Source organism: Phalacrocorax aristotelis, chromosome 6 (genome assembly GCF_949628215.1).
Source record: "Phalacrocorax aristotelis chromosome 6, bGulAri2.1, whole genome shotgun sequence".
Taxonomy (NCBI): Eukaryota; Metazoa; Chordata; class Aves; order Suliformes; family Phalacrocoracidae; genus Phalacrocorax; species Phalacrocorax aristotelis.
The window spans coordinates 46,465,284-46,490,174 of NC_134281.1; the positions used below are offsets into that span (position 1 = coordinate 46,465,284).

Here is a 24,891-nt window from a genome sequence, read left to right on the forward strand (position 1 = left end):
AACAACAAATAAAAACCTGAAGTTTTGGGGAGAAGAAAATGGTCCTGTAGCGGAAAACGCTGAAAACAAATACATCTTTCAGATTGTCTCCTCTGGAGAAAGGTACAGAGTGAACCTACTTGTGTCCCATTCACTCACTGCTGTGGAATTGCTGGCTAACAGGCAGCAAAAATAAAAAGAACACCCCAAACAAACAAATGCAGTTAACATCTTCTTTGGAGGCTGCATTCAAGCAGGAGAGACGGGGGAAGCACCCTGGAGCTACGATGGAAAGCTGACAGAATGCTAATGGTCCACGCAGAAATAGGAGAATCATTCACACTTCCTCCAGACACGCATTTACTTTCTGGAAAGGGTAAACATCAATCAGTGCAACTTGTTTATAGTATAAATCAAAGGCATAAGGGCTAAAAATGCTAGTACTGATCATCCTGGGTAACACGTAACGTCTGCAGCCAGCCTGGACTCTTGCTATGCCAGGTCCCATACGCAGTGCAGCAAACAGGCTCACTCACAACCTGCTCTGCTCATCCCGTGATCTCAGACACGTGTGGTTTGTACTGGACACCGTCCCCCACGCACACCCACCCAAACCACTCACTCAGAGGCTCTTACTCACCTCAGGGTACAGCAGACAGGAAAAAAAATAGCTTAAGCTGACACACACTCCTGCCTCCTGACATATAAACTTGGCCCAAATCTGCCATCCCATAACCCCCAAAGCATCGCAGCGCTCGCACAAGTTCATGCAAATCCCTTACATCCAGTGCTTGATATGGATCACTGGGCAGGCAGGCACCCTACAAAGAGTATAGGCATAGAGGTGACCTCAGGTGGGCAACATAATGCACAAAGTAACTGTGCATTACGCTCCGAACCAGCTACTGAGTCCCCAGACTCAGCGTAGCCATGCTGAGCACACGCAGCCCTCGCTTCCCTCCTGCTGCCATTTCGGGGAGTTTGGGCATTAGGGTGCAGCTGACTCCAACTGGTCTAAACCAGCGCTGCCTCTGCAACATGGGTCCTGCCACCTCCCTTGCACTGGCTCCAGTCGCTGCTGTGAGGACGCTGATCTGACGGACTCTTCACCTCATGAAAAGCAAACAAGCCATTACCATCGACTGTGCAATCGCTATAGCTGCTGGAAAAGTTGGGAACAGGCAGCCAAGAGGAAAATGGAGGAGTGCCCCTGTCAGGGACTTAAGCCAATTGTAAAATACTGAGTCCAAACACTTAAATAACAAGAGTGCTAAAATTTATCTTTTGGCAAGAATTTTGTCAGCTTGAAGACAATTCTAAGAGCAAAACGGCCCTTCTGAGTACTTCATGAACAAGGTAGCAAAATTACAGAAATTGGACCTAATTAGCCAAGAGGAAAGGCTGGGGACAAAAAGCCAAAACAGGGAGTAAACATGAAAATGCACATCAACCCAAGACACAAGCAATCCATCGGGGAGGACTGCTGCAGTATAAATACAGGCTGTGCTTCCGTGTGTAAACAGAACATGTGCATATGTATATTTAAATGTGCTCGTTTGAACTAATAAGAACATAATAACATAGAGCAGAGAAATATTACGCATAACTATGAATGTATTTTAGAAAAAGTACAGTGTGAGTAGGATATCAAAGAATCTGTGAAATCAAGTGACGAATGATCTCATTTCTAGGCTCAGCTATGGTGTTGCCTGGGCGTTACAGTTCAACGACACGGCAGGCATCCTCCTTGGGCAAAGAGGGCTATCCAGAATGCAATTTAACAGCCCTGCCTAAAGTATGTTTCAACACACATCCAAAACCATCATATCAAATGCAAGTCCTCATACACCAAGTTCCTAAAACAGGACTTAAATAGACACAACAGCCCCAGCTGGTACGAGAACATCCCCCATGTGGAGTCTTCTGGGAGGTGTCAGTGCAGGCTCAGGTAAGAGGTAACAAAGATAATGAAAACAGGCAGGTCAACAGCAGCTATCTCAGATAATCTACCCCAGCGTATTATGCTGTGTGACAAAATATACTTTTCCATAGGTACCCAGTTGCAAGCAAGCACCAAAAAGGTTTGAAAAGGGACAGAGTAGTTATTTTTATAGAGGCACAGTCTGTTACCCGACAAAAACACACAGAAGAGGCAACATAGGAGAGGGTTTCTGCAAACCTTGACAGCGACCTTGCCCTTGACCAGGGAGCGGGTGAAGAATGGCTGACAAGGCAGAGCACTGCAGCCAAGCTGCACTAGCCCAGGAAGGTAGGCTAGCAACAGGCTCCCCCAGCAAGGTAAGCCAAGCAGAAACCTGATGGAGAATTTTCCATCGGGCATCGCAGCAAACAGGGAGTCAGCAGAGCGGGACTCTCACACGGTGCAAACCTCTGCCAAACCATAGAGAAAGGAGAGAAAAAGAGATTGCTCTGCTACGGGTAAATGACTTGGGGGAGAAAAGTGGTAACAGTCCACATCCTACTGCAGAAGAGCTTCAAAAAGCAGATAGACACAGCTCATCACCAGCCCCACGTCACCTCAAAGCAAGAAAAACTGAAGGAAAGAGGCTGCTGGCACGGGGCACCTGCTTTGAGACCGTGTCAGTGAAACAGCCCAAGACGGCAGGGTTTATTTCAGAACTCAGGATTCTGCATTATACTTTGCTTGATCATAACTTTGTACTCAATTTGAAATATTTTAATTGCCTTTTTAACAAAACCATGGTCAATTACGAATGCTTGCTCAAGCAGGAAGCCGCCCCACCTTGGAAGTTTGATGGTACACTCAGATGCACAGGCCTTTTTATTTTCTTAACAGCATCTGAATTTCTAACAGAGTGGATGCCCCTAAGATCCAGGTATGTGACTTGAAGCCCCAGCCTCGGCAGTGCAGCAGGGGACCAGGCTGCGCAGAGGTGGCCAGGAGGCTCCTGCAGCCAATTAAAGTATATAATCAATGCTGTGTTTCTGCATTAGCCTGCTAGAAAGCCACAGACAGATGAAGCCTCACATACGTGAAGGATACACAGTACACCTACCATACATTAGGGCACCTCAAACACAGTACGAGCCTTTGTGCAGCTGTCCCGGCTGTTGACACCACGCCAGCTTGGTAAGGATGCCCCCACTGTCCACCCAGCCAACAGCTCCTCCCTTCCATCAGATCCTGGGCAACCGATGGTTTCTTCCATATTTTGAAGCTGAAGCTGGAAATGGCGTTTGAGTCAGGGGTACCGACAGCTCCCTGAACTGCTGAGCTGTACACAAGAGATGTGGGCGCAGCCCGGGGTGCCGCATCATGCGGCCACAGTCACCTCTCCCAGGCACACACTCACTGCCATCTCCCAGTTCCGTGAGAACGAACAGACAAATCACAGTTTTTGTGTGTATTTGTTTAGCGTACTTTGATGACAACATTAATTATTTCAACTCTGAGTTAATGAGCAGCAGCAGTAAACAGCCAGAGGCACTGATTGAGGCTATCAGCTCATCTCAGCCAGTCATTTATTAATCTTACAGGAATGTCTCAGGTATTAACAGATTATTACTAAATCTGTTGGTTGGGGTTTTTTTTAAAGCAGTGCTCTATCTAAAAGCAAGGAACAACTGTATGAACATTAAGGGACACTAAAGCTTGATGAAGCTCCACTTTCTGATGCAGTATTAGCAGTGAACACAAGGGCAATGTTTCTATTTTTTCCAGCAAAGTCTTGTCCTCGCAAGCAGTGACTCTGCATTTTTAGCTCACAGGGCACAAATCCAAGTGTGATCTCATGCAACTGTCAAACCTCTTCTAACAGAAAAAAGGCCTATGCCAAGAACAGGTAGAAAAATCATAAATAGCTCTCTCAGGAGTCAGTTATACAAGCAAAATATTTCCCGAACGTGTTTTTCCTACTTAAAGTCCTCAATGCATAGAGACAGTTCAACGAGCATCTAGTCTTTTCTTTAATCTGTCACCAGAAAACATGTTCATTTTACTGCTATGTATGAAACATACAGCGAGTCGCTGGTGCAGCCAGGACAAGCTGCATACATCCAGCTTCATGGATGAGTAAGATACAACGTCCATCGCTAACTGTATAGGCAACTGTGTGTCTGATCGGTATTTTTAGTCTTGTTTTTTTTTTAAACTCTTCTTCAGATCTTACCTGTGCTGGTTTTACACCAAAAATACTGGGGTTCATTTCAGCACAGGTGCTTTCGAAATAGGTGGTTTGAAGGGGGAACTGAAGCAGGTCCAGAGCTCTGCAAGGGTGAGGGGGGGGAGAAGGGGAGCATGGTGCCTGGCCCAGCCTCTGCAGCCACCACAGCTCCCATCTCACCTTGTTAAGCCCTGACAGGATGAAGAAAAACCTCTAGTCAGGCCATTCCCCTGCTTACCCCTGCTCTCATGGAAGGTGGCAAGAGCTTTGTTTACACTGAAACTGGCTTTCTGAAGGAAAACTTGTTTTCCACAATGGGTTTCTCCTGCTGATTGCAAGTATCAGATAATAAAATCTAGCTGCTCACGTGCCCTACAGATGTCCCCGCTACTGCCCCAGTAGCACACTTACTAAGTCTTTTTAACAGATCCTTGAGGGTTTTTCACTTCAGTGCCAGGGACAGGGTGGTCTGTTTTAGCACACACCCATGCAGCCACCGCGGTGATGGAACCTGGCAGGAGGGGGCCCACCAGCTACCACCTTGTCACCACCACACTACCAGGGACGCAGCACTTGAGCACCTACTTAAGTACTTGCCTGAATGAAGGCTCAGGCTGCTACAAAATCCCAGAACAACAGAAAACTGAGAGGAGGGATGTCAACACAGAGAGGTCATTTTTCTGAGTATGTACTGACTGGTTGGAAGACAAAGGCCCGTTTCACCCCGACACACCCGTATGAGAGCAGCTGCAAAGCCTGGAGATCTCCAGCCTTAGCTCATCCGTATGCAACGAGGGATGTTTCATGTTGTGTGAAGCACACCAGAAACCCTGAACACCTAACACAGTGACAGATATGATGCGGTTTTAGGGCTGGAGTTAAGAAGATCACATGGAAACACAAAAGTTACCTGTGCAAATGTAAAAGCACTAACTTGCCAAGAACATTACCTGCGACTGTCAAATACCATGATTCAGACACATGGGTGCAAGGAAACTGCTCAGGCCCTGCACTGAAGCCTAACTTTACCATAGGTGAGGTACGTGCTACTTTCGCTGCCCCTCAGAGGCAGAAACGAAAACCTAATGGCATTAACATCATATTACTGACACTCTTTCAGGCTTTATGAAGTTACAAAGAAATACTTTTACTTACCTTATTCTCCTGACTTAATATTTGGAGTAGAATAATTATGTCCTACTACAACCCACACTATCACTAAAATAAGTTTTGCCAGTTTATACTAACACAGACAAACCACAGTCCCAATAAAGCACTGTAAATGGAGTAACACTGAGCTACAGCTGGAAAGCTTTGAGACAGTAAAGCTGGAGGTATTTGATATGTTATCACATCAAAAAAATACACACAGCAACAGCAAATGAGCTATCAGGAAAACCCTGGGAGCTTTCTAGGTTTAATTTATAACATTTAGTCTAAAATACACTTTGTTACTTTGGAAGTCATTAATATGTAACTACAGAGGTAACTGTTAATAGCTAGACAGGCTTGAAGAGAAGAGAAAAAGATGATGGGAAGCTTCTTGCTTGTGTTTTAACTCCATAAGCAGAAGTATCACCACTCAATTACTAGAGAAATATTTTAGTTATGTTTCAAGACTTTTTAGCTTACCATAGAGTCCTCAAAAGGACACCTCTCAAATCATCTCAGAGGTAGTGGGTGCACCAGAGAATAGCCTAGGAAGCAGATGGCATTTACTGCTGCTCCTACACATCCCAGGACCTACAGGACTACACTTTGTACCCTTATGCGCCACTGCAGATAAGTGAAGGTGCTTCCCTGGGGACACCAAAAGACTTGCTGAGTAATCTCTGAACCAAATAGACACAGTAACAAGATGAGTCTGAATTCCTGTCTTTATCTGGGAGACCTCCTTTCCTATAGGCACATCTCCACTGCAGTAAAGACACTAGTAGAAATCACTGCAGCAAACAATTTGTTGTTCTTTCATTTGTTGTTTTGGATCAGACAGTAGAAGCAGAAATAAACCAATCGTTTTGGGAGATGGGCAGCTTTAGATGTTTCCTCGGGGGCAGAAAAGGGCTTCGCATGACTTTCTCCATGAACTTTGGTAAAAATGAGTCCGGCGTTCCTCAAATGAAATCTGCTGAAAGCCATACAGCAAGTACCCTAGGGAGCAATTTCAGACTGGCAGATCAGGTTAAAAAAATTTCTTTGCTCCACTGAAGCTTTATACAGAAATTAGCCTTGAAATAACTTACAGGCCTGGTCCCGATTTTTTTGTATCACTTCATGTAGCACTGCGTTCCTGGTGAGGTCTTCAGCATGTTAAGGAATTGTTTACTCCAAGGAGAGGGGATAATGGCTAGCAGTGCATGAAAAGGTGCTTGCCCCTTGGACTTTTGAGCTGCGTGTTCTGCAGATTTAAAGTAAATCTTGTCTATGACTTCCATGGTGACTATCAGTCACCGTGACAAAATTCATTGCAATTTTTAAATTTTTTTTAAATTAACTTCACTGACTATGGATGAGACAGATTTTGTTTTACAGGAAAACTAAGTTGCTTGAATATTATATCCACTAACAAACAAAATAAAAATAGAAGCATTAGCCTAGAAAAACAAAGGCTGAAAGGGATATAGGACTGATCTTTAAATAAACCAGGAGAGTAAACATCACAAAAAAAAGCCTAAAGATCTCTTTGGTACAAGAATAACAAGTGCAAGTTCACCATAAGTAATCTAGAGTTGTGAAACAGCTTCTAGAGCCTTAGTTCTCAGTTGATTAAAAGAGGCTCCCTGTAGGAGCAGTAAGGGCAATTCTTGACCAGCACCTTGTAAAAATCATACATCATCTGCTGAAAATAACTTCAGTGAACATGTGCATAACTGTCCCTATATCCCCTTGCTCACAGGCACCAGAAAACAGTCCAATTCACACGCTTGTTAATATGCAATTTCCAACATTGTTCTGAACAGGGCTGTTATAACCTATGATACAGAGTAACAACTAGCAATAATGCTTGTTGTATTTAACTCAAAGCTAATTTAAATAAATACAGAAGATAATGCTTCATTAAATCTGAGCCTTATTTTGATGAGGCTATTATAAATGTCTGCAGACACTGTCATGAGTAGATCCACCTGGAAGTCTAAGACACTAACAAAATAAAAGCTTTAACAGTGATATTTTTTTTTTTTTTTAAACAAAATCACTTTGCATCAACAATTCAGGTTTGATCTCTGCCAGGTTTGACAGCCCACTGGTAGAAAACACCTACAGTGGAAGCACAGGGTTTCTTGGCCAAACCCCATTTCCCGAAGCACACTCCACAGGTAGAAGCAGGAGTGAAGGCGGGGCTGAAAAAATACATTTATAAGGTCATCCTGCTGACTGTATGCTAGCTGGAAGTTTTACCACATACAGAAATCCCCAGTCTTACGAACCCACTTGTGTCACTTGCGTAGCCCCAGGCAGCTGCACCACTGATGAAGATTTGGCCTGTGGCAAGCAAAATGTAAGACCATCAGTGACCAGGTATACATGGGATTACTGCACTCTACGTTGATATACAGGCACTTGATTGCTGGAACATGGTAATCACTCTGCATCTAGGATTCTTAAAAAAAAAAAGTACCTTACTTCAGTTTGATGCATTACTTAAGTCTTTTTGAGGGAGAAAGGGCAATAGTTATTGGTCTAATTTAAATAGTTATATTCCAACCAGCTGAAATGTGTTACTGTATTTGAACTGAAACCTGGCCAGCATATTTTGTGAAATAAACCAAGGAAACATTAGTGGCAGCAAGCGATCTCATTCAGAAAACTACTGGGGCTGTGGGGCACTGCAAGGCTGTAGAAGTAATGTGCTGAGCTGTTTGCTTACCAGTGACCACAAAGGAACAGTGTCCCTCACTGCCACAGCAGCCCCATCTCCTGCAGCTTTGGGCCTTTTTTTGTAGGTGTCTAAGCCAAAATGTGACTTAGCTCAGGAGATCAAAAAAACAGTAAAGACTGTATTTACTGCTTCTGTTCAGTGCTAACTGGTTCTGAATTCAGAGAACCAAAGAGAAAGCTATCAAAAGCAAGAGGGCTCGAGCCATGCGAGAACGAGGCATTACTGCGGAAATGACAAGAGTGGGTAACACTGCATACATGGATGCATGAAAAAGCAGCAAGATCATCTTCTCAAGTTTCGTTCCTGAAACAATGTTTTTGTCCCTCAATTTGCTTTAAGTAAGACTGACTCCAACAGGAAACAAGTAGCCTCTCTTGAGCAAGACCAAACTGGAATAAGGAGTCGCAACATACAGAACAGGACAGGCAAACTGAGGTGGCCAGCTAGGCTTCTGCTCTTGCATACTGATGTAATTTCTTAATTCTAAACGTTTTAGACAAGAGGGAGGTTGTTTTAATAAAAGGCACATACACTGGCAGTCCTCACATACATATGCACAAAGGTAATCAAACTCCTAACAGCAGTGACAAAGCTTGCCAAGTTATGTTCAGACTTTGGAAACCATCCACAGAGTCATAACTGGAAGGCTTGTGTGAGGAAAGAGGCAGAGCAGCACCCCACAATGCAGATGAATGATGTTACTGTAGTCAGTTGCGTCCCAAGGGATATCACAGTCTGCTGCACAACATGAACAGGCTGTGAAAGTCGTCACCCATTCCTGTACTTACCAGATATACTCATGAACTCTCAGGTAACATTAATGAGGCATCTTTTTTAAAGAAAACAGTGAGGAAAAGCATCCAAGCATCTTTAATGGCAGTTGTGGTAGACAGACTTATATTGTTATGTTTTGCTGGGTTTTCTTTGTTTGGTGGGTTGGGGGGTTTTTTTGGTGGGTTTTTGACGGGTTTTGTTTCTTTGGTTGGTTTTGTTTGTTTGTTTTTTAAAGCCAGAAAGATCACATTTAAGAAAAACAGAACTAAGGCTTTGTCTACATAAGAGATTTGTCCTGAAACAGCAAAATCCCTCCAACTGAAATCACTACCCCACTGAAGTTAGAAATGGCACCTTCAGGCTCCATTTCATGTACAGACCATTCCCAAATGTACTCACTGCCCAAACCAGTATCAGACAGAATCACAGAATGGTCGGGGTTGGAAGGGACCTCTGGAGATCATCTTGTCCAACCCCTCTGCTTAAACAGGCACACCTAGCGCAGGGGGCACAGGAACGCGTCCATGCCGGTTTTGAATGTCTCCAGGGAAGGAGGCGCCACAACCCCCCTGGGCAGCCTCTTCCACTGCTCTGTCACCCCCACAGGAAAAATGTGTTTTCTCATATTCAGGTAGAAATTCCTGTGTTTCAATTTGTGCCCACTGCCCCTGGTCCTGTTGTTGGGCACCGCTGAAAAGAGTCCAGACCCATCCTCTTGACACCCACCCTTCAGTTATGTATAAGCATTGATAAGATCCCCCTCAGTCTTCTCTTCTCCAGGCTAAACAAACCCAGATCTCTCAGCCTTTCCTCGTAAGAGAGATGCTCCAGTGCCCTGATCATCTTTGTAGCTCTCTGCTGGACTCTCTCCAGCAGTTCCCTGTCCTTCTTGAACTGGGGAGCCCAGAACCAGACACAGTACTCCTGATGTGACCTCACTAGGGCAGAGTAGAGGGGGAGGATAACTGCATACCAGAGCGTGCACAGAATGAATTTCAAGGGAGGCTAAGTCCCAGCATATCCTTAATTGTAACATGGAGATGCCAAAACTCCTGTAGTACTTGCGGGTAATAGCACGTCTAATACCTGACACATCTGGACCTTTCCAGGGATGTCACAAAGTAAAATGCAATATACAGATGGCAACGAGTGCAGATAAATCCAATCTTCACCAAGAAGTCAATTCAGTTCACTAAGCTAACAGGAGGAAAATAAGAGCGAGAACCCATTTCAGACACTTTAAGGGTATGAGCTGACTTACTGAGGGATCACATAAGCACCAAACCCACCAAGAAGAGACTGTGGAGCACATGGCTTGAAGTGGAAAACAGGAGGGAAAAGCAGTGCCTTTTGGCAGCAGTGGATCATTCAATTGGACCTCTCTGCACCATAAACATGGACACACACAAGACGGATCACAACACATGCCATGTTTTCACCTTGTTTCAGCTTGTGGTCTGCTAAACACAGAGATAGCTGCCAAGCCTCTCCTTTGGCCTTGGATGCATTCACTCCCAAGCAGTGCCTATCAAAGCCATTATTTGTAAGTGCTGGAGCAGAATCCAGCCTCAAATCAAGTTAAACATTGATGCCAGTTTCCCACGTGCTGTAGGCGTACACATCCCAGCACAGGGGCACCGATGGTTTCCACTGGCACCCGTCTCTGGTGTGGTGGCCCCAAGAGAGGAGTATGGGGTGGTGTTAGACAGCAACACTTTTTTTTTTTAGGGACATAGAAGATACCCCTCTCTCCCCAGAAAGGCTGCAGAAGCCCAAATAGCTCAAGTTGCTGATCCACTGACTCAGATAAACTCCCTATATTTATAAAAATGCCTTATGCTGACAGATGGATGGACAAATTTCTCCAAGCCTACAGTACACTTCACTGTTTGACTCGTAACCCTGAAGTGGAAACATTTCTCTCATCCCTCAACACCATCCTGTTTGCTAGCATCAGTTACATAGTTGTTACTACCATTTTCCCAGTTTTTACTTTCCAATAAAAATACTGGCATGCCAGCAGTGCCGCTTGGAGGAATCTCCATCTGCGTGATCCGACCAGAGTCAAGAACACATTGACCCCAGGATATCATGTTCAGAGTCCACTGCAGGAACTCCGGCCAGCACAAAGGCGTGATCCAATTCACTCATTAACCAAGATAATTGGTCATTATTCAGCCACAGCACATTGAAAAGATGGAGACATGAAGCTGGGAGTTTGAAAGTCTGGCCTTCACCACACTGGAATCCAGATAGTGCCATATGCATAGGATGTATTTAATAGACCTCAAAAAAAGAGGAAGGCTAAAACACCCCTCCTTTCCTATCTCAGCCTAAAACTATAGCTCTTTTCTCCTCAGCTTATCAGCTCAGAGTAGGTGACAGCTACATAAAGACACTTCAGGAAAAGCTATATATAGGGTGAAGCAGCAAGGTGACCTAGATCTAGAGCTTCTTGGGGAAAAGTTCGCTTCTGGGAGGTAGGAAAAAACCAGGTTTCTCATTGAACAAGAGTGCAGTTTATAGAGGAAAACAAAGATTACTTGGAGCACGAAATTGTGTGGATAGTATTTTTTCTTTCCTAAAGGATTTTGAAAAATAAAACTAATCAGTCATTAAACACTGTCTCTGAATGCCTGACTCCATCTACTGTAAATCAAGAAACCTACTATATTTACAAAATGAATGGGCATTCCTTGGTAAACTTACTTTTCAGTAGTTTAGCCACACAGCCAAATACATACAACAAATTCTGAGAAATTCCAGAGAGTTTGTCTAAATTCAGACACGATATAAAATCTCTCCTTGCACCTCATTTTTGGTTCTTAGAGATAACTGGCTGGAAGGATTATATACAACCCAACAGAGCTCCAAGTGAGTTATCATATGAATCCGCTTTGATGGATTAAGTACCACGCTACCACTCCCAATCAAGGGCAGGGTAGGGGAGCAACTCAGCATCCCACTCGGGCTTGGGCCAAAGGCCATCATCTAACTGCATCCAGCTGCTGGAGGGTACCTGGCCACCACAGCCACTACAGCATCACACAGATGCCATTAGCTAAAGAAGCGTGCCTCTATCAGGGCAGGCAGAGGAGTTTTCTTGGCTCAGCTCAGACCTTGGAGTAACACTACCTATGCAGTGCTTCTTACTAGTTTCCAATTTGCAGATCCCTAAAAATTGTCACGCAGAGGTGTGGACCTGTACTCTCAGTTTAGTGACTACAAACGGGATTTTGTTAGCTCTAGTGAGCACTGTAAAAACAGTCCACAGAGCCTCAGAGACCCAAGAACTAAGAGGTGAAAATGCACTAACCTAGAAAAGAAGTAACAGTTAATTTAAATTTAGTATTTTTGCTTGAATTTTAGAAGTGATGTTGTTCCCTTCCAAGAAGGGCAATATAGTTCCAAGGATGCAACTCTCTACAGGACAATCCACAACTGCCTCAAGGATTCCAAATATATCGCTGTAACATTACAGAACTCTATGAAGCAGATACTAAAGCAATGAGTTAGTCATATTTCATAAGCTAAACTGACGATACATAGGTGCAACTGCAATACAATACCTAATTGTAATACCTAAACAGAAAACAACCTGGGGAAATCCCAAAACATCAGAAACTGGCAATGGCAATTAAACAAGTACTATTATAGAGCATAAAATAAAGTCTACAGGTGTTAAAATATTAATTTCAGTGTCTTAACTAAATCTGAATTTAGAGCATTAGTCTGCTAATCTGAGCCTTTTATGTAGTTCCCACTGACTAAAGCAGTTAACTGCTTTCTGTTAAGCAACAGTACAGACCAAACCAGTTTAGCAGTTTGGTACGTCTGTAGTCAAGCAGTGCTTGCACCTGTTTGCTCAAAACCTGAGAGTAATCACTTCTCTTTCTGAAATTTAAATAAAATGGAATTATTCAGGCAAAATAAATACTCGTCTTCGTCTATACTGCAATATTATACTATGTCTGAATTACAGATTTCGACAACCATGTTAATAAAATATTGTGATTCATGTCCAGTGCACAGAACAAACCCTGTATCTGGGTTTAATCACAATGATGAACAAAAGGCAGACACAGGCATCGTCCCAGAGTAGTCATGCATTATACTGTGCCATAAATACTGAAATAATGGAATCTGATGCACTTTGATCTCTTCGATAAGTCTCCCACAGCTCTGAAACAGAAAGGGTAAGAGCACCCAGCCTCATCCAATTCTGCAACGTTTGCACACTGAGTCATAAGAGATTTGTATCCCTCGCTACCAAGATGCATCTTATGGGATTAAATAAAGTCAGATAAATACCGCTCCATTTCCATCTGCCTAGAGCCGGTATACAAATCATCAGGAGAGCCATACAGAGTCATAGTGGTGACAACTACAGGGAAACCTTACAGCCTCCACAGAATTACTGTCCAGGTACATATAGCTACGTTACACATACATTTCTGGTCTGACTTCTTCTTTTAAAACACATTTTTGCCATGACAAAGGTTAGAAGCTGGCAGTATCTGTAAATTTAATGGTTTTAATTGTGGGTGCAGGAGAGCAGGTTCCTTGCTTTTGTCCAAACCAGCACCGAATGGTTTTTTTTTTTTGCTTACCGCTGGATATTCATGGGCCTTCGTTAAATTTCATGAGTCATAAACCAGGCATTTCCTTGATGCTTCTAGGACCTCTCTTAGCAGTCCAAACTCTAACGGCATGTGGGCCAGCTACAATCCCAACCTCTAAAAAACTCAGTATTGACAATGCCAGCTGAGATTTGTCTTTGAGGATGACGTTGTCCCTGCATGGGCATTTGGCCTTGGAGTTCAGTGAGGTGCATATGAGGACTGCTTCTTAACTGTGCCTCTAGAAACACAAGTTACTCTGAGTGGGGGGAAAAAAAGCAGACGAGAGGACACTGAGGCCTCTCCAGTGTCCAAAAACTATGATCAAGGGAAACAGGTTTCAGTATTACAGGGATAATAAGTCTGCACATTCATTGCTGCATGCTGGGGCTAAGGGAGAAACTGAATTTCCTGAGTCACAGTTTCTCTCATTCCTCCCACAGTTTCAGTCCTCCCCAGGGCACCTCAGGTCTACATCATCCGTAAACTAAATCAGTGGCTAAAAACAGAGGCAGGATGAGAACGCTCAAAAATCAGCCCAGCCTTTGATATGATATGTGTGCACACACGTGTGCGAAGCAGAGAGCATGCGTAAGCATTCTGGTGGGTCAGCAGAAATGCCCGATACAATAAACCAGCTGGTTGTGATCTGGCTGACGCAACTGTGGTTGAAAGGACGGTTCTTTTATCTCCTCCTCCAGTTACTGCACGCATCTGCTGTTTGTCCGTGTCACTGCGCGTGGATCGTGGCCCAGCAGCTTTTATGCCACTGGCATTCCGACTTTCTTCTTCACTGATGAGAAACAGAGCAGCCAGCAGATCCCTATGGAGGACTGGTAAATAAAACAACCACTCTCTAACTGTTTGGTCTCTTGGAAATTGTTTCATTAGTTCATAGGAAGGTCATGGTTGATTTGCGTTAATCCATTCCACAGAATAAACATAAAACTAGTTTATTTTCCGTGGCTCTGAAACCAAGTCCAGATGTACAGCCAGCAACAGCTGCTGATCACAAAAATGAACCAGCGGTACATACAGGAAACATAAGAGCTTCCTAACCACATGGTGGTCCTACATTTTGGGGAGGGCGGTACTGCTTGTTTGGGTTGGCTTGTCTGAAAGAATGCACAAACTCCCAGCATAACAAAGATTAATCATCCTGATTAGGCAAGATTTCTTATTACCATCTCCATGGCCTCTTCATTCCTACTAATCGAGCATCTGGAACACGGGCTGCCAAATAAATGCTGAACTAACAGATTTTAGGAGACTTATCCACTGTGTTAAACAGATCTTCTGATGAAACTCCCTCTTTACAGCAGTAGGTTTGTCATAAAATGAACCTCTGCAGTAACTGACAATGGAGGAATATTATTTTACTAAAATCAAATTATCACAGAACACTTTACAAACAGGAATTAAATTACTAAGCATGCCTGCACTAAAGAAACTTTATCACTCCTTCACTCCTCATTTTACAGTGAGGAAACTAAAGTGCAGACCAGTTAAGTGATTTGCTAGAAGTTACAAACTAAATAGCAGACTGAACTAAGAACCATCAATGCTTATGCTGGGTCTACTAGAGTGATTTTTTGTTTGTTTGTTTTTGAAGTTTTTGTTTAGGTTTGGGGGTGGAGGTTTTCTTTTTTCTCATTGAAGTCCACAATGCAGTTTTACCCAGCAAGAAGCTACACATCAACTCTAGCTCTGCTGGGACAGGTAGCTGCTGCAGCTGCCCCCCAAGAGGCCAACAGAATGACAAGAGACGTAGGGGATGTGTTTTTGTAGAAGATGCTATCTTCAGTAAAGGAGACACATCTTCACTTGAGACCTTCACAATGTCAGGGCATATTTTTCTTGCAGTCTAAATCAAAACTGAAGCTTGCTTTGCCTGTTAGAGTCAAAGAATGGTGACTCTTCAGCTTTTTCCCCTGGAGAGGTTTTATTCTAACTCAGCCATGACATCCCTAAAAACCTGCTCATTTAGTAATTCTTTGGTCTCTTAGGAACTGTTTCATTAGCTCATAGGAAAGTCACAGCTGATTTGCTTCAGTGTATTCCACAGACCATTACCTCTTCAAAATATAAATACGTTTCTCTTTGTGTGTCTATGGGGAGGCAATAACAAGGACAGGCAAACATTGGGAGACACAAGTCTGTTACAAGCAAGTGGTGTTATTTTTAGTTTCTTGACCTTACATTCTGCAACTAGTTTGTCTACAACCATTACCAGCGTCTGCAGAAGTGTTCATTAAGCCGAGCTTATTTCCTTTGTTTAAGTGATAAACAGGGACACGGGCAGACAGGGAGGGACCTTGTATAGCATCTTGATCCAAACTAAGACATTTCTTGCAGAAATCCATGTAAAACAGCAAGCAGTATTCTGTCAAATATGATTATAAGCATATCCTATTATTTTCAAAATTCCCCTTGGAAAACCTTCTGGACAAAATGGCTAGGAACAGATCTTTACCAACTGCCAACTCAACAACACTGAGACTAAAAACTAGCTCTAATTTTCGTAAGAGAGAGATGATAACATAGAGAACTCAAACATCAGCATATGCTTCCCATTTTCTCTATCCATATCTAATGCATATTTATAACCAATAGGAGTTAAAAATCTATTTTAAGCAGACAAAGAATTATAATATTCAGCCAATATTCATTAAAATAGTCATTAAAAGCAGTTTATGAATGAGTATTTTCAAGATTAAAGTTACCTAGGTCTGTGATACCATCTGGTATCCTTTATTTCCAGGTTTGCCTGCCTTCCTTTCTTCTCCCCCTGCCCCGCCCCCAGCTTTTTGCACTAGCAAAATGGAAGACAGCACCCATCAGCCAGCCTGGCAAGCTGTGCTGAAACCAGTACGCATTAACACAGGAAATAAAGATGCACAGGTTTTTTTCTAACTGTTATCTGGAAAGGAAGTTAGACTTAGCACCCTCAGGAAACTTTCCATCTAGCACTGATCACTAGCAACAAAATTCTCTAGACAACTTGCTACGTTTTTCAGACATGGAAGAAGTAAGAAGTGTCATGGCATATTGTTCACTAACCAAATAACCTTGGATACTATTAGAATGAAGTTCAAAATAGATACAATTCATAAATATCTGGATAAATGAACTGTATATCCCTACAAAACATTAAAAAAACCAAAACCACCCCAAGGTTTATTACTGCTTTACACATACAAATAATTTAGCAGAACAGCACCATAAGACATGGTGGGCTTGTAAATTTTCTGAATGCAGCCATCTAAACTGTATTGCAACAATTTATCAGGAGTGACTTTAGCGCTTGGTCTTTCAGAGTTAGAGATATTATTCCAGAATGTTATTATAGCACTTGTTCATTTCTAAGAACCAGTTATATAAGGTAGCTTATATAACTGGTAGCAATCATATTCTTGAAAAGAAGTAAACACAAAACATCACTAGCTTACTCTACCATTTCTCACCCGTACAGCAAACTCTCAACTTCAGCTCCTCCATCACCTTGCCTCCTCATTGAAGCTGATCTCCAGGTAGGGCACTGCTGCCAGAAGGCACTAGCCAGAAACACACCAACAGAGACACACTCTTGCTTGAAGCCCTTTGAAGTTTCCACTGGAATGAGGAATTGTGGACTGGGGCAGTATTTCAGTTCACATCCACAAATGCAATTGTATTTCATACATGTCATCAGTGAGATGTGGAGGACAAGCAGTAAAAAATGCAAGACCCGCATGTGGAAATTTTAAATATACTCCTCTTATGTGAAAGTCAACTTACTAGTTGGTTTGCTCACGGCTAGCTTTCTGTATATAATGTTTTCCCATCACACCTTTCCTCCCCTTACACTGTTCCAACATATACCAACAGGTCTAGCTTTCCACAACCACTCAATGTCAAATTGTAACGTGTTACACTACTGTAGTCTTCTTCCTTGTACAATATATGCAATCACAGATGATAAATCATCTCATTTGTAGCCCAAGAGAATTTTATATGGATGTTTCTATTAATGGGTGCAACCCCTATATCAGAATTAATTTGGTTTGCAATTTTTAATGATACTAATTACCATGCCTTTGAGAAGACAGCATCGGAACACCCATGTAATATACTACTTAAATTGTGACGAGAGCATAATAAAAGCTTTGTTTCTCTGTTGAGCAAAATACACCCAACACATGCATCCATGGGGGCCACAGGGACAAGCTTCACACAGAAATGCAGAAAACTATTTCAGGAAAACTTTCTGACTGTTTGAAGTGGGGGCTTCTTCAGCACCTTGGATAAGCAACACTCCAGGCCTGCATCTGCCGCACTGCGCCCAGGCTGAGGGGATCCTGGAGAGTGACACACTAAGGACCTAGGGCACCATCATCACGGGAACGGGGGGCGTCGTGCTTTGTGCCAGCCAAGACAGATGGATGGGATGAGGGTGCAATCCTAAACTGTGCTTTCAAAAGCTGCTATCCCCAACAGCTTTTGGAAGATTATGGGAGCACGACATCGGGTTAAGCTCGTGCTTGTGATCTCGTCTCATTTTGTGCCTACAGCCTAATCAAAGGAGTATCCAGGTCAAAAGGTTTTAAATTAATCCTTCAAAAAAAAAAAAAAAAATCCACCAGATCCACTGAAACAACATTTTATCTGGGCCTGTAGGACAACACAGGGTGGTACTAAGTACCGGAGTACACTTTGGATCTCTTCAGGTAAAGGGGTAAAATATTTTATTAGTCTGTCACATCAACATTTCAAATATGCTTTTATGAGTTGAGTATCAATACCAAGAACTTGCGCTTATTTCTCATGCTTTTAGCATATTAATATAGCAAGTGGTATACATCTTTTTTGGAGGACTGCCATGTATTTTGTCCACAGTACTTTCAGACAATTTCTTTTTCAAAACTTAGGGAGAAAAGATGTAAAGTATTCTGTTCTTTACTGTGTAAAATTCCAAAGTTTAATAAACTAGCAAGTTATCTCCTGCAACTATTATGGAACTACTGAAGAACAGATATATGAGACAAGGATTAAGAAAGGGGCACATCTGTTCCGCAAAATAAAGTCTTTGAGAAGAACTACTAGAAGTAAGAGAAAAATGGAAAAAACAGTAACCTTGTATGGAAAAACAGCAGAAGGCATATTGCCAACAGATGGCGAAGAAGTCATACACAGAAAAGGAAAACAAACTTGAAAGCATACTCAATTTTTAGGACTAGAGAAAAAACAAAACCAAAGCTAACTCTTCCCTAATCACAGATTCACTGGTTAAAAATGGAGTTGCATATGCTTAGCACTTAGAAAAACAGTTGTAATTTCTGGGTTCTAAAATGGAGGCATCCAAAATTAGCATCTATGAAAATGTTGGTCCACTCTTGATATCACTTCCTTCCAAGCCCACACACAAACACACTCTTTTTTTGTTATGTCTTAACTATTTTCTGTGTTAGCCGTTAAGCTTGATGCACTGAAAAATGGCTGATGTTTCAATGGACCACATTCTCATTAACTCAGATACCTGTTTAAAATGATGCTTCCTCTCTGAAGCCCTTCTGCTGTAGCTTATAACACAGACTGCCACAGAAATCGAGAGCAGAGACAGGTATAAGCAAAGCCTCTGAATGGAAGTTATAGTCCCCATTGTGTCTCCATGTGTCCATACTGCCAATCAAATTTGGAATCTCACTTCTGGATGCAGGAATTTCATACAGGTGGTTCAATAGCAGTCACTGTTAGAAGAAATTTGACACGCAATACTGAAGTGATTTTTGGGGATGAGTTTTGCAGTTAGAAATAAGTAGCTAAATAAAATTACGGTTTAACATGATTCCCATTTGGATTTCCATGGCACAGTCCTGTCAAAACATGAAAAAGTATTTTAAATGCCAGAATAATACAGAAGTTAGTTACAAGAGACATAGAAGTCACCTTCTACAAGTTGGAGGCAACAAGTTCAGACTTCAAGACAACAAACTCAGTCTTCACCCAACAAGCTTCTTTCTCCTAATTTGCATACCCTGCAAGATCTATTCAGGAAGTTGACACACCATTGCTGCAAACCCCAGAAAAGCAAACATACCAGATTTTATTCTCTAAAATATATCAATTTCACATCTGAAATGTCAGTAGTTAGATTTTAAATTGCTAGTTTCTTGCACATACTGCTAGCTGCCACAAGCTAGTTTTCAAACTCATTTTATCCACTTCCTTGCTTTCCTTCCTCAGGTCCACATAGTCTCATAAGCACTCTTAATTCTGGTTAAGATACCGTGAAAGAAGTAATTATCATACACAAGGACAAAACTGCTAAATTCCCATTTGTAACACCGAATCCAAGCTGCCACCTAAATGTTAAAATGAGAGCGTGACCTATCACCAGCACAACTGCAATAACAGAGCATGAAGAATTCTTCACCTTTAGAGTCTGCTTTGTGCATCTTCTAAACCCAAAACAATTCAAAATTATAAATCCCCCCAAAGCACATGAAATGCTGCACAATATTGTAGGTAAGGCTTTTTTTTTTTTTAAAATCACAAACCATTGTGGTTCAAAATCTGTGGAAAGAGTGACTTTGGATTTTGACTATACAAGCCACAAAATGCTACCTTAAGGTGAAGCTTTAGGAATTGCTAGGATCAGTGGAGGGGCCTTCAGGACAGCCAGCGATGTTTGAGACAGCTAAGCACCTACATGCACATCACCAAGTGTTACACTGCTTTATTCAAGTGAGGGACACTTACTCAATAACAGACATCACTAAGTTCATTTATTTTACTGTCTTCTCAGCCATGTGCACTTATGAGCAAGAAGTTCTTAAGAATAAAATAAAAAAAAAAAGCAGCAACACTGAAACCCACATGAGAAGGCCTGCACAATGTGTACACGATTCATCACTCTGCACTGCAAGAGCTAACAGGTTGTTTTCAAGGGGGAGGGGAACAAACTCCACACATCTTACTTTATATGTTAAGAAAAATACGATGTATTCCTAAACCGCATGGACAATTCATGCTTAATATAGAACAACAAGCCCTTTAAAAAACTTAATCTGCCACCAAGCACTTTCTGTTTATTAGACTTCAGCAGACATAGTTTAGAAGTCAGAAAAAAAAATCCCCACATCAGGAAATTTATTACAATATTAATCTTTTGCACCCAAACAAAACAGCTACACACTGCCACGCAACACCAGTGCTGCTTCACTGCATCAGCAAGGGCTGCTACATATGGGGCTTCTCTTCAACACTTCAGGGGCTTCCTAGCAGGGCTGTAGTTCTTGAACTTGTTAAAGCACTTGTAGATTACATGTCTGCCCGGATAAATACTTCCTGCAATTTTGCTGATTATACGTCAAGGTCTGCAACTACTGAATGACTCCCATCCTAGAAAACAGGGAGCTCTCAAGTCACCCTCCAGAATTTGTCTCAACTGTCATTTCTATAGATTCCCCTGGAGCATATCCAATTATCTCAGATTGGAAAATACTTTTAAAACCTGAATAAAATATGCAGTTATACCACTGGAATTTTTTTTTTTTTTAAGTGCTGCACGACCGTTTACTGTAGATGGCTTGTTTAGGGCAATATACATTTCTATATATGGGGATGGAGATGACAGGAGCGGACAAGTGCAACCCCAAGTTCAGCTTCCCCTTTCCAGCACCACCCCTCCGAGAAGCGGCCAAGAGCAGGAAGGCTTTCACATTAAGGCCATCACTACCCGACACCAACCTTATCCTTCGCCGGAGAAAACCGATACATTACCGGCCTCCCCCCACCACAATTCGTCATCAAGATGTAAATTAACAGATCCTCTCAGACGCGGAGGAAAAAAAAAAAAAAAAAAAAAAAACAACGAACAATGGGAAACACTTCCCTGCTGGTGCCGCGCACCACCGAGGGAAACGGGATCTTACTTACTGGGGATCAGGCGCTGCTAAAAATACGGGGGCGCAGCCGGGGCGGCGGCGAATGCGGCCGGACAAAGCTCGCGCGCCGCACGCGCCCGCGGTCCCCGTCCCGGAGCGTCGCCCGAGCAGCGCAACGCCAGGCGGTGATGTCACCGCAGGCAGGCAACAAAGGACGCGGCGCCGGCCGGAGGGCCGGCGCCTGCCCCCCCCCCCCCCGCCGGTCCCCGCGGCGGCCGAGCCCCTGCCGCCCCCAGCCGGGCCCGGCCCGCCCGACGCTCCCCGCCGAGACCTGCCCTGCCGAGAGGCCCGAGCTGTGAGGCTGGAAGAGACAAAGCGGCTTCCCCCGGTACGCCTGAGCGGAAAGGGAGAGGTTCGGGCAGCCGCCCAGCGCAGGAGCGGCGGCGCGGGGGGAGCCGCCGGCGGCCCCCGGCCCAGCCCTCAGGGCGAGCGGCCCCGCGCTCCTCGCCTCAGCCCGTCCCCAGGGCCCCGCCGCCCGCCCTGCGCCTCCCCGACCCCCCGCAGCCGCCACTCTCCGCCGCCCGCTCCCCGCCCCCTCCCCTACCTGATATGGCGGCGGCGGCTCCTGATCCGGCTCAGCCCCGTCCCCGTAGCTGGCTCTGTCCGACTGGGACTCGTGGAGCAGCGAGATGTCATCCGAGGTGGGGGACTTGAGGCAGTTCCCCATCTTCCCCCCGGGAAGCGGAGCTCCCCCTCCGCCGCCGCCACCGCCTCCTCCTCCTCGTCAGGGACGGACCGCCAGCCCCCGCCGGCGGCGGCGGCCCCGCGCCCTCAGCCTCCCCGCCGCAGCGCGCAGCCCGCAGCCGCCGCGCTGGGGAGGCTCATGCCAGCCCCGGCCCTAAGCGGCTTAACAGCAGCTCGGCCGCCTCCTGCTCCGCGGCCGCCCCGACCCCCGAGCCGGGGGGGGCGGCAGGACTGGCCTCCCGCCTCCCACCCCCCGGGGGGCGGCGTGGGGCAGCAGGCTCCACAGGACTCCGCCCGCCCCGCGGCAGCCCGACGCTGTTCTGCTTCCTGGTCACCAGCTCCCTGCGCACTGGGCTTTGTCGCACAGGCCGCCCTGGCTCCTCCTCCCACTCCTCCCCGCCGGGCCAGGTTAGCGGCCGCCGGGCTCCGCTTCGCCGCGCCCGGCCCCGGCCCCGCGGCGGGGGGAGCCCTGCCGCCTCCGGCGGGACGAGGCGAAGCGGGGCAGGGCCGGAGGCCCGGGGTTGCTTCTGCCGCCGCCTACGGGGCGGCGGGCTCCCCCCCTCCCCGGCCCCAAAATGGTGGGTGCCGCTTTGCTCCACCCCCGAGAGCGCAGTTTTTGTTTGTTTTCCAGGCATGGCGGCGTGGCTGGGGCGGAACGGCCGCCGCGGACCGGTGGGGAAGCGGGCGGCGGGGCTGCGGGCTTCCCCCGCCCCAGTCGCCCCGGCTGGTGGCGCTGGTGGCGGCGGCGGCGGTGGCGGCGGTGTGTGTGAGGCCGGGGGTCCTTCCCCGGCGCGGGGTTCACCCCCGAGCTGTTTCTTGGGGAGGAAAGGGGGTTGCTCTGGTGCTTGCCGCTGGCGTTACTCGAGTGGGTACCGTTTATAGCTGTAGGGCAGGGCGCTGAACCCCGAATGTGGAGCAAAAAAAGCAACAGGTGCTTTTTGTATCACTTCTTTCTTTCTGAAGGTAGCCGTTACGGCTCTTAATATGATAAGGAGATACTAAGATAAACCATATATGTAGCTCCATTTTTTTTTCCTCATAGAATTCTTTCCATGCTTGGATATAAGTATAGATAAGTGTAGATAAATTCAAGAGAGCAAATGCCCCCCTTTCACTGCGTGATTGTGCTAGCACAGACCCACACTGAGGGGAATGATGCTCACATTTTGCCCTTTACAGGATGATCCTTTAAGTGTTCTTTCCAGCTTTGTCACCTGGGACAGTTCCTCAAAATCCCTCACTGGCTTTCAGATTCAGACCATAGAATATATTTTAAAATCTGTTTAGTTACAATATTTTTTTAAAGCAAAGCAAATTTGGTGCAGATGAGAACAGCTAGAAAGTACAGTTTGTAATGTAGCACATCACCGCCTGTGTTTATCAGAGGCTTCTCTGCTGATACATGTCAGTCCTGCTTTGCACTAGAGCTTCCATCTTAGGTCAAAGTATCTACAACCCACTTGTCCACAGTGATGTATTTGGCTCTACAGCTTTTACTTAAGCATTTGAGGTCTTGTGGTGGACCTCTCAGTCTGGGAACAGACTATTTGCTGATTATACGTAGGAGTTCTTTCTTGAAGATTTCGTTTTATTACTCTTCAGGAATTGTGTTTTGTTGCTTGTCAATGGATAACCTAAACAGCCCCAGTGTAAAATCTATAGCAACAGAAAAGTTATTACTGTCATTTATGGGTTCAAACAGTTTCAGGCTTCCCTAAGAAACTGGGAATAAAAATGGTTCACAAATTGGGAGCGTTGATTGTGATGGAAAGGCTTTGCAATGGGCTGCTGTAAATAATAATGACTGCTGTACATGACTTGGTCATTTGGGTGTTTATCCTATGAGTATGTTGACTCAGTTTATAGGAGAAAGGCAAGCAATCGTTGGAGAGGATCCAGCAAACCGCTGCCTCACCCAGTCATGATGTTAAGGTTAAGGCAATGTCAGAGCTGTCTGCTGTAGAACCTGGTGGTGAGACTCCAGCTCCATTACTGATATTTTCAGTTGTGCAATGGCAACGTCATGAATAAGATCACTGGCAACTAGAAAGACTTCTTTATTCAGCTATCATTTCATGGTTTATTCTCTCGGTGGAGCTTCAGTCTGTGTTGCTGGTGTAACTCAGAGTAGACCACAGGCATGTGCCGCAGCATGCCCTGCAGTCCTGATTCTGTACAGTGTGGAGGTCCTGTGGGAGCATGCAGTGCCTCCCCTCTGGCTGGCATGCCAAGATTTCCTTTCTTTGTAAACCAGCGTGCAAATGTGGGTCCCTGGTCTCATCCTGATATGCAGTCAGGACACAGCTGGGACATACTCAGGGATCCCACAGTATAGCTGTTGCCTTTATTTACCTTGAGTCAGATCTCCAAAAGCAGTAACTGCTAAGCCCAGTTAAAACTTTCCCATTAGTAGGTACAGGATGCTCCAAATCAGGTCTATTTTTAAAAGATGGAGGTTTGTCAAATGCCACAAGAGATCTATTTTTTTGTGGTGGACTCACAGAGGCTAGAGAGGAAGCACCAGTTCGCGTTTGGCTTTGCAACATGGCAGACTGCACCCGTGAGAGCTCTGAATGAGGGAGAGCTATTACCAGTCATTACTGGGTCCTTTGAAGTAGGGATGGTTTAATCCACTTGTTTTCTAGGCCATTCACTCCTGTGCTGACAGACTTTGCACCACCAACTCAAAACATGGAGAATGGAAAAATTATTGTGTTCAGAAATGCAGAAATGTTGTCTTTTAATATCCCTACGTATGTTGTGTTGTGACTGCGGGGCTACTTTTTTTGCTACCGCATTTCTTGGGGACAAAAAAGCAGTCGAAGAGCTTTTTGGTTTGAGGTTGGTTGTCCTTATTACTCAATAACTATTTGATGGGAATCTTT

The 24,891-nt window shown here is 44.6% G+C and overlaps 1 protein-coding gene across 1 annotated transcript in view; it reads right to left on the bottom strand.

Moving 5' to 3' along the window:
- The window catches only part of RNF11 (ring finger protein 11), a 33,035-nt gene extending 10,685 nt beyond the window's left edge, over nucleotides 1-22,350 (bottom strand). Inside the window, exon 1 of the mRNA XM_075097650.1 lies at nucleotides 21,867-22,350. Within this exon, the coding sequence (XP_074953751.1) occupies nucleotides 21,867-21,989 (123 nt within the window). The 5' untranslated portion in view covers nucleotides 21,990-22,350. The remainder of the gene's footprint in view (nucleotides 1-21,866) is intronic.
- Between the last annotated feature and the right edge of the window lie 2,541 nt (nucleotides 22,351-24,891).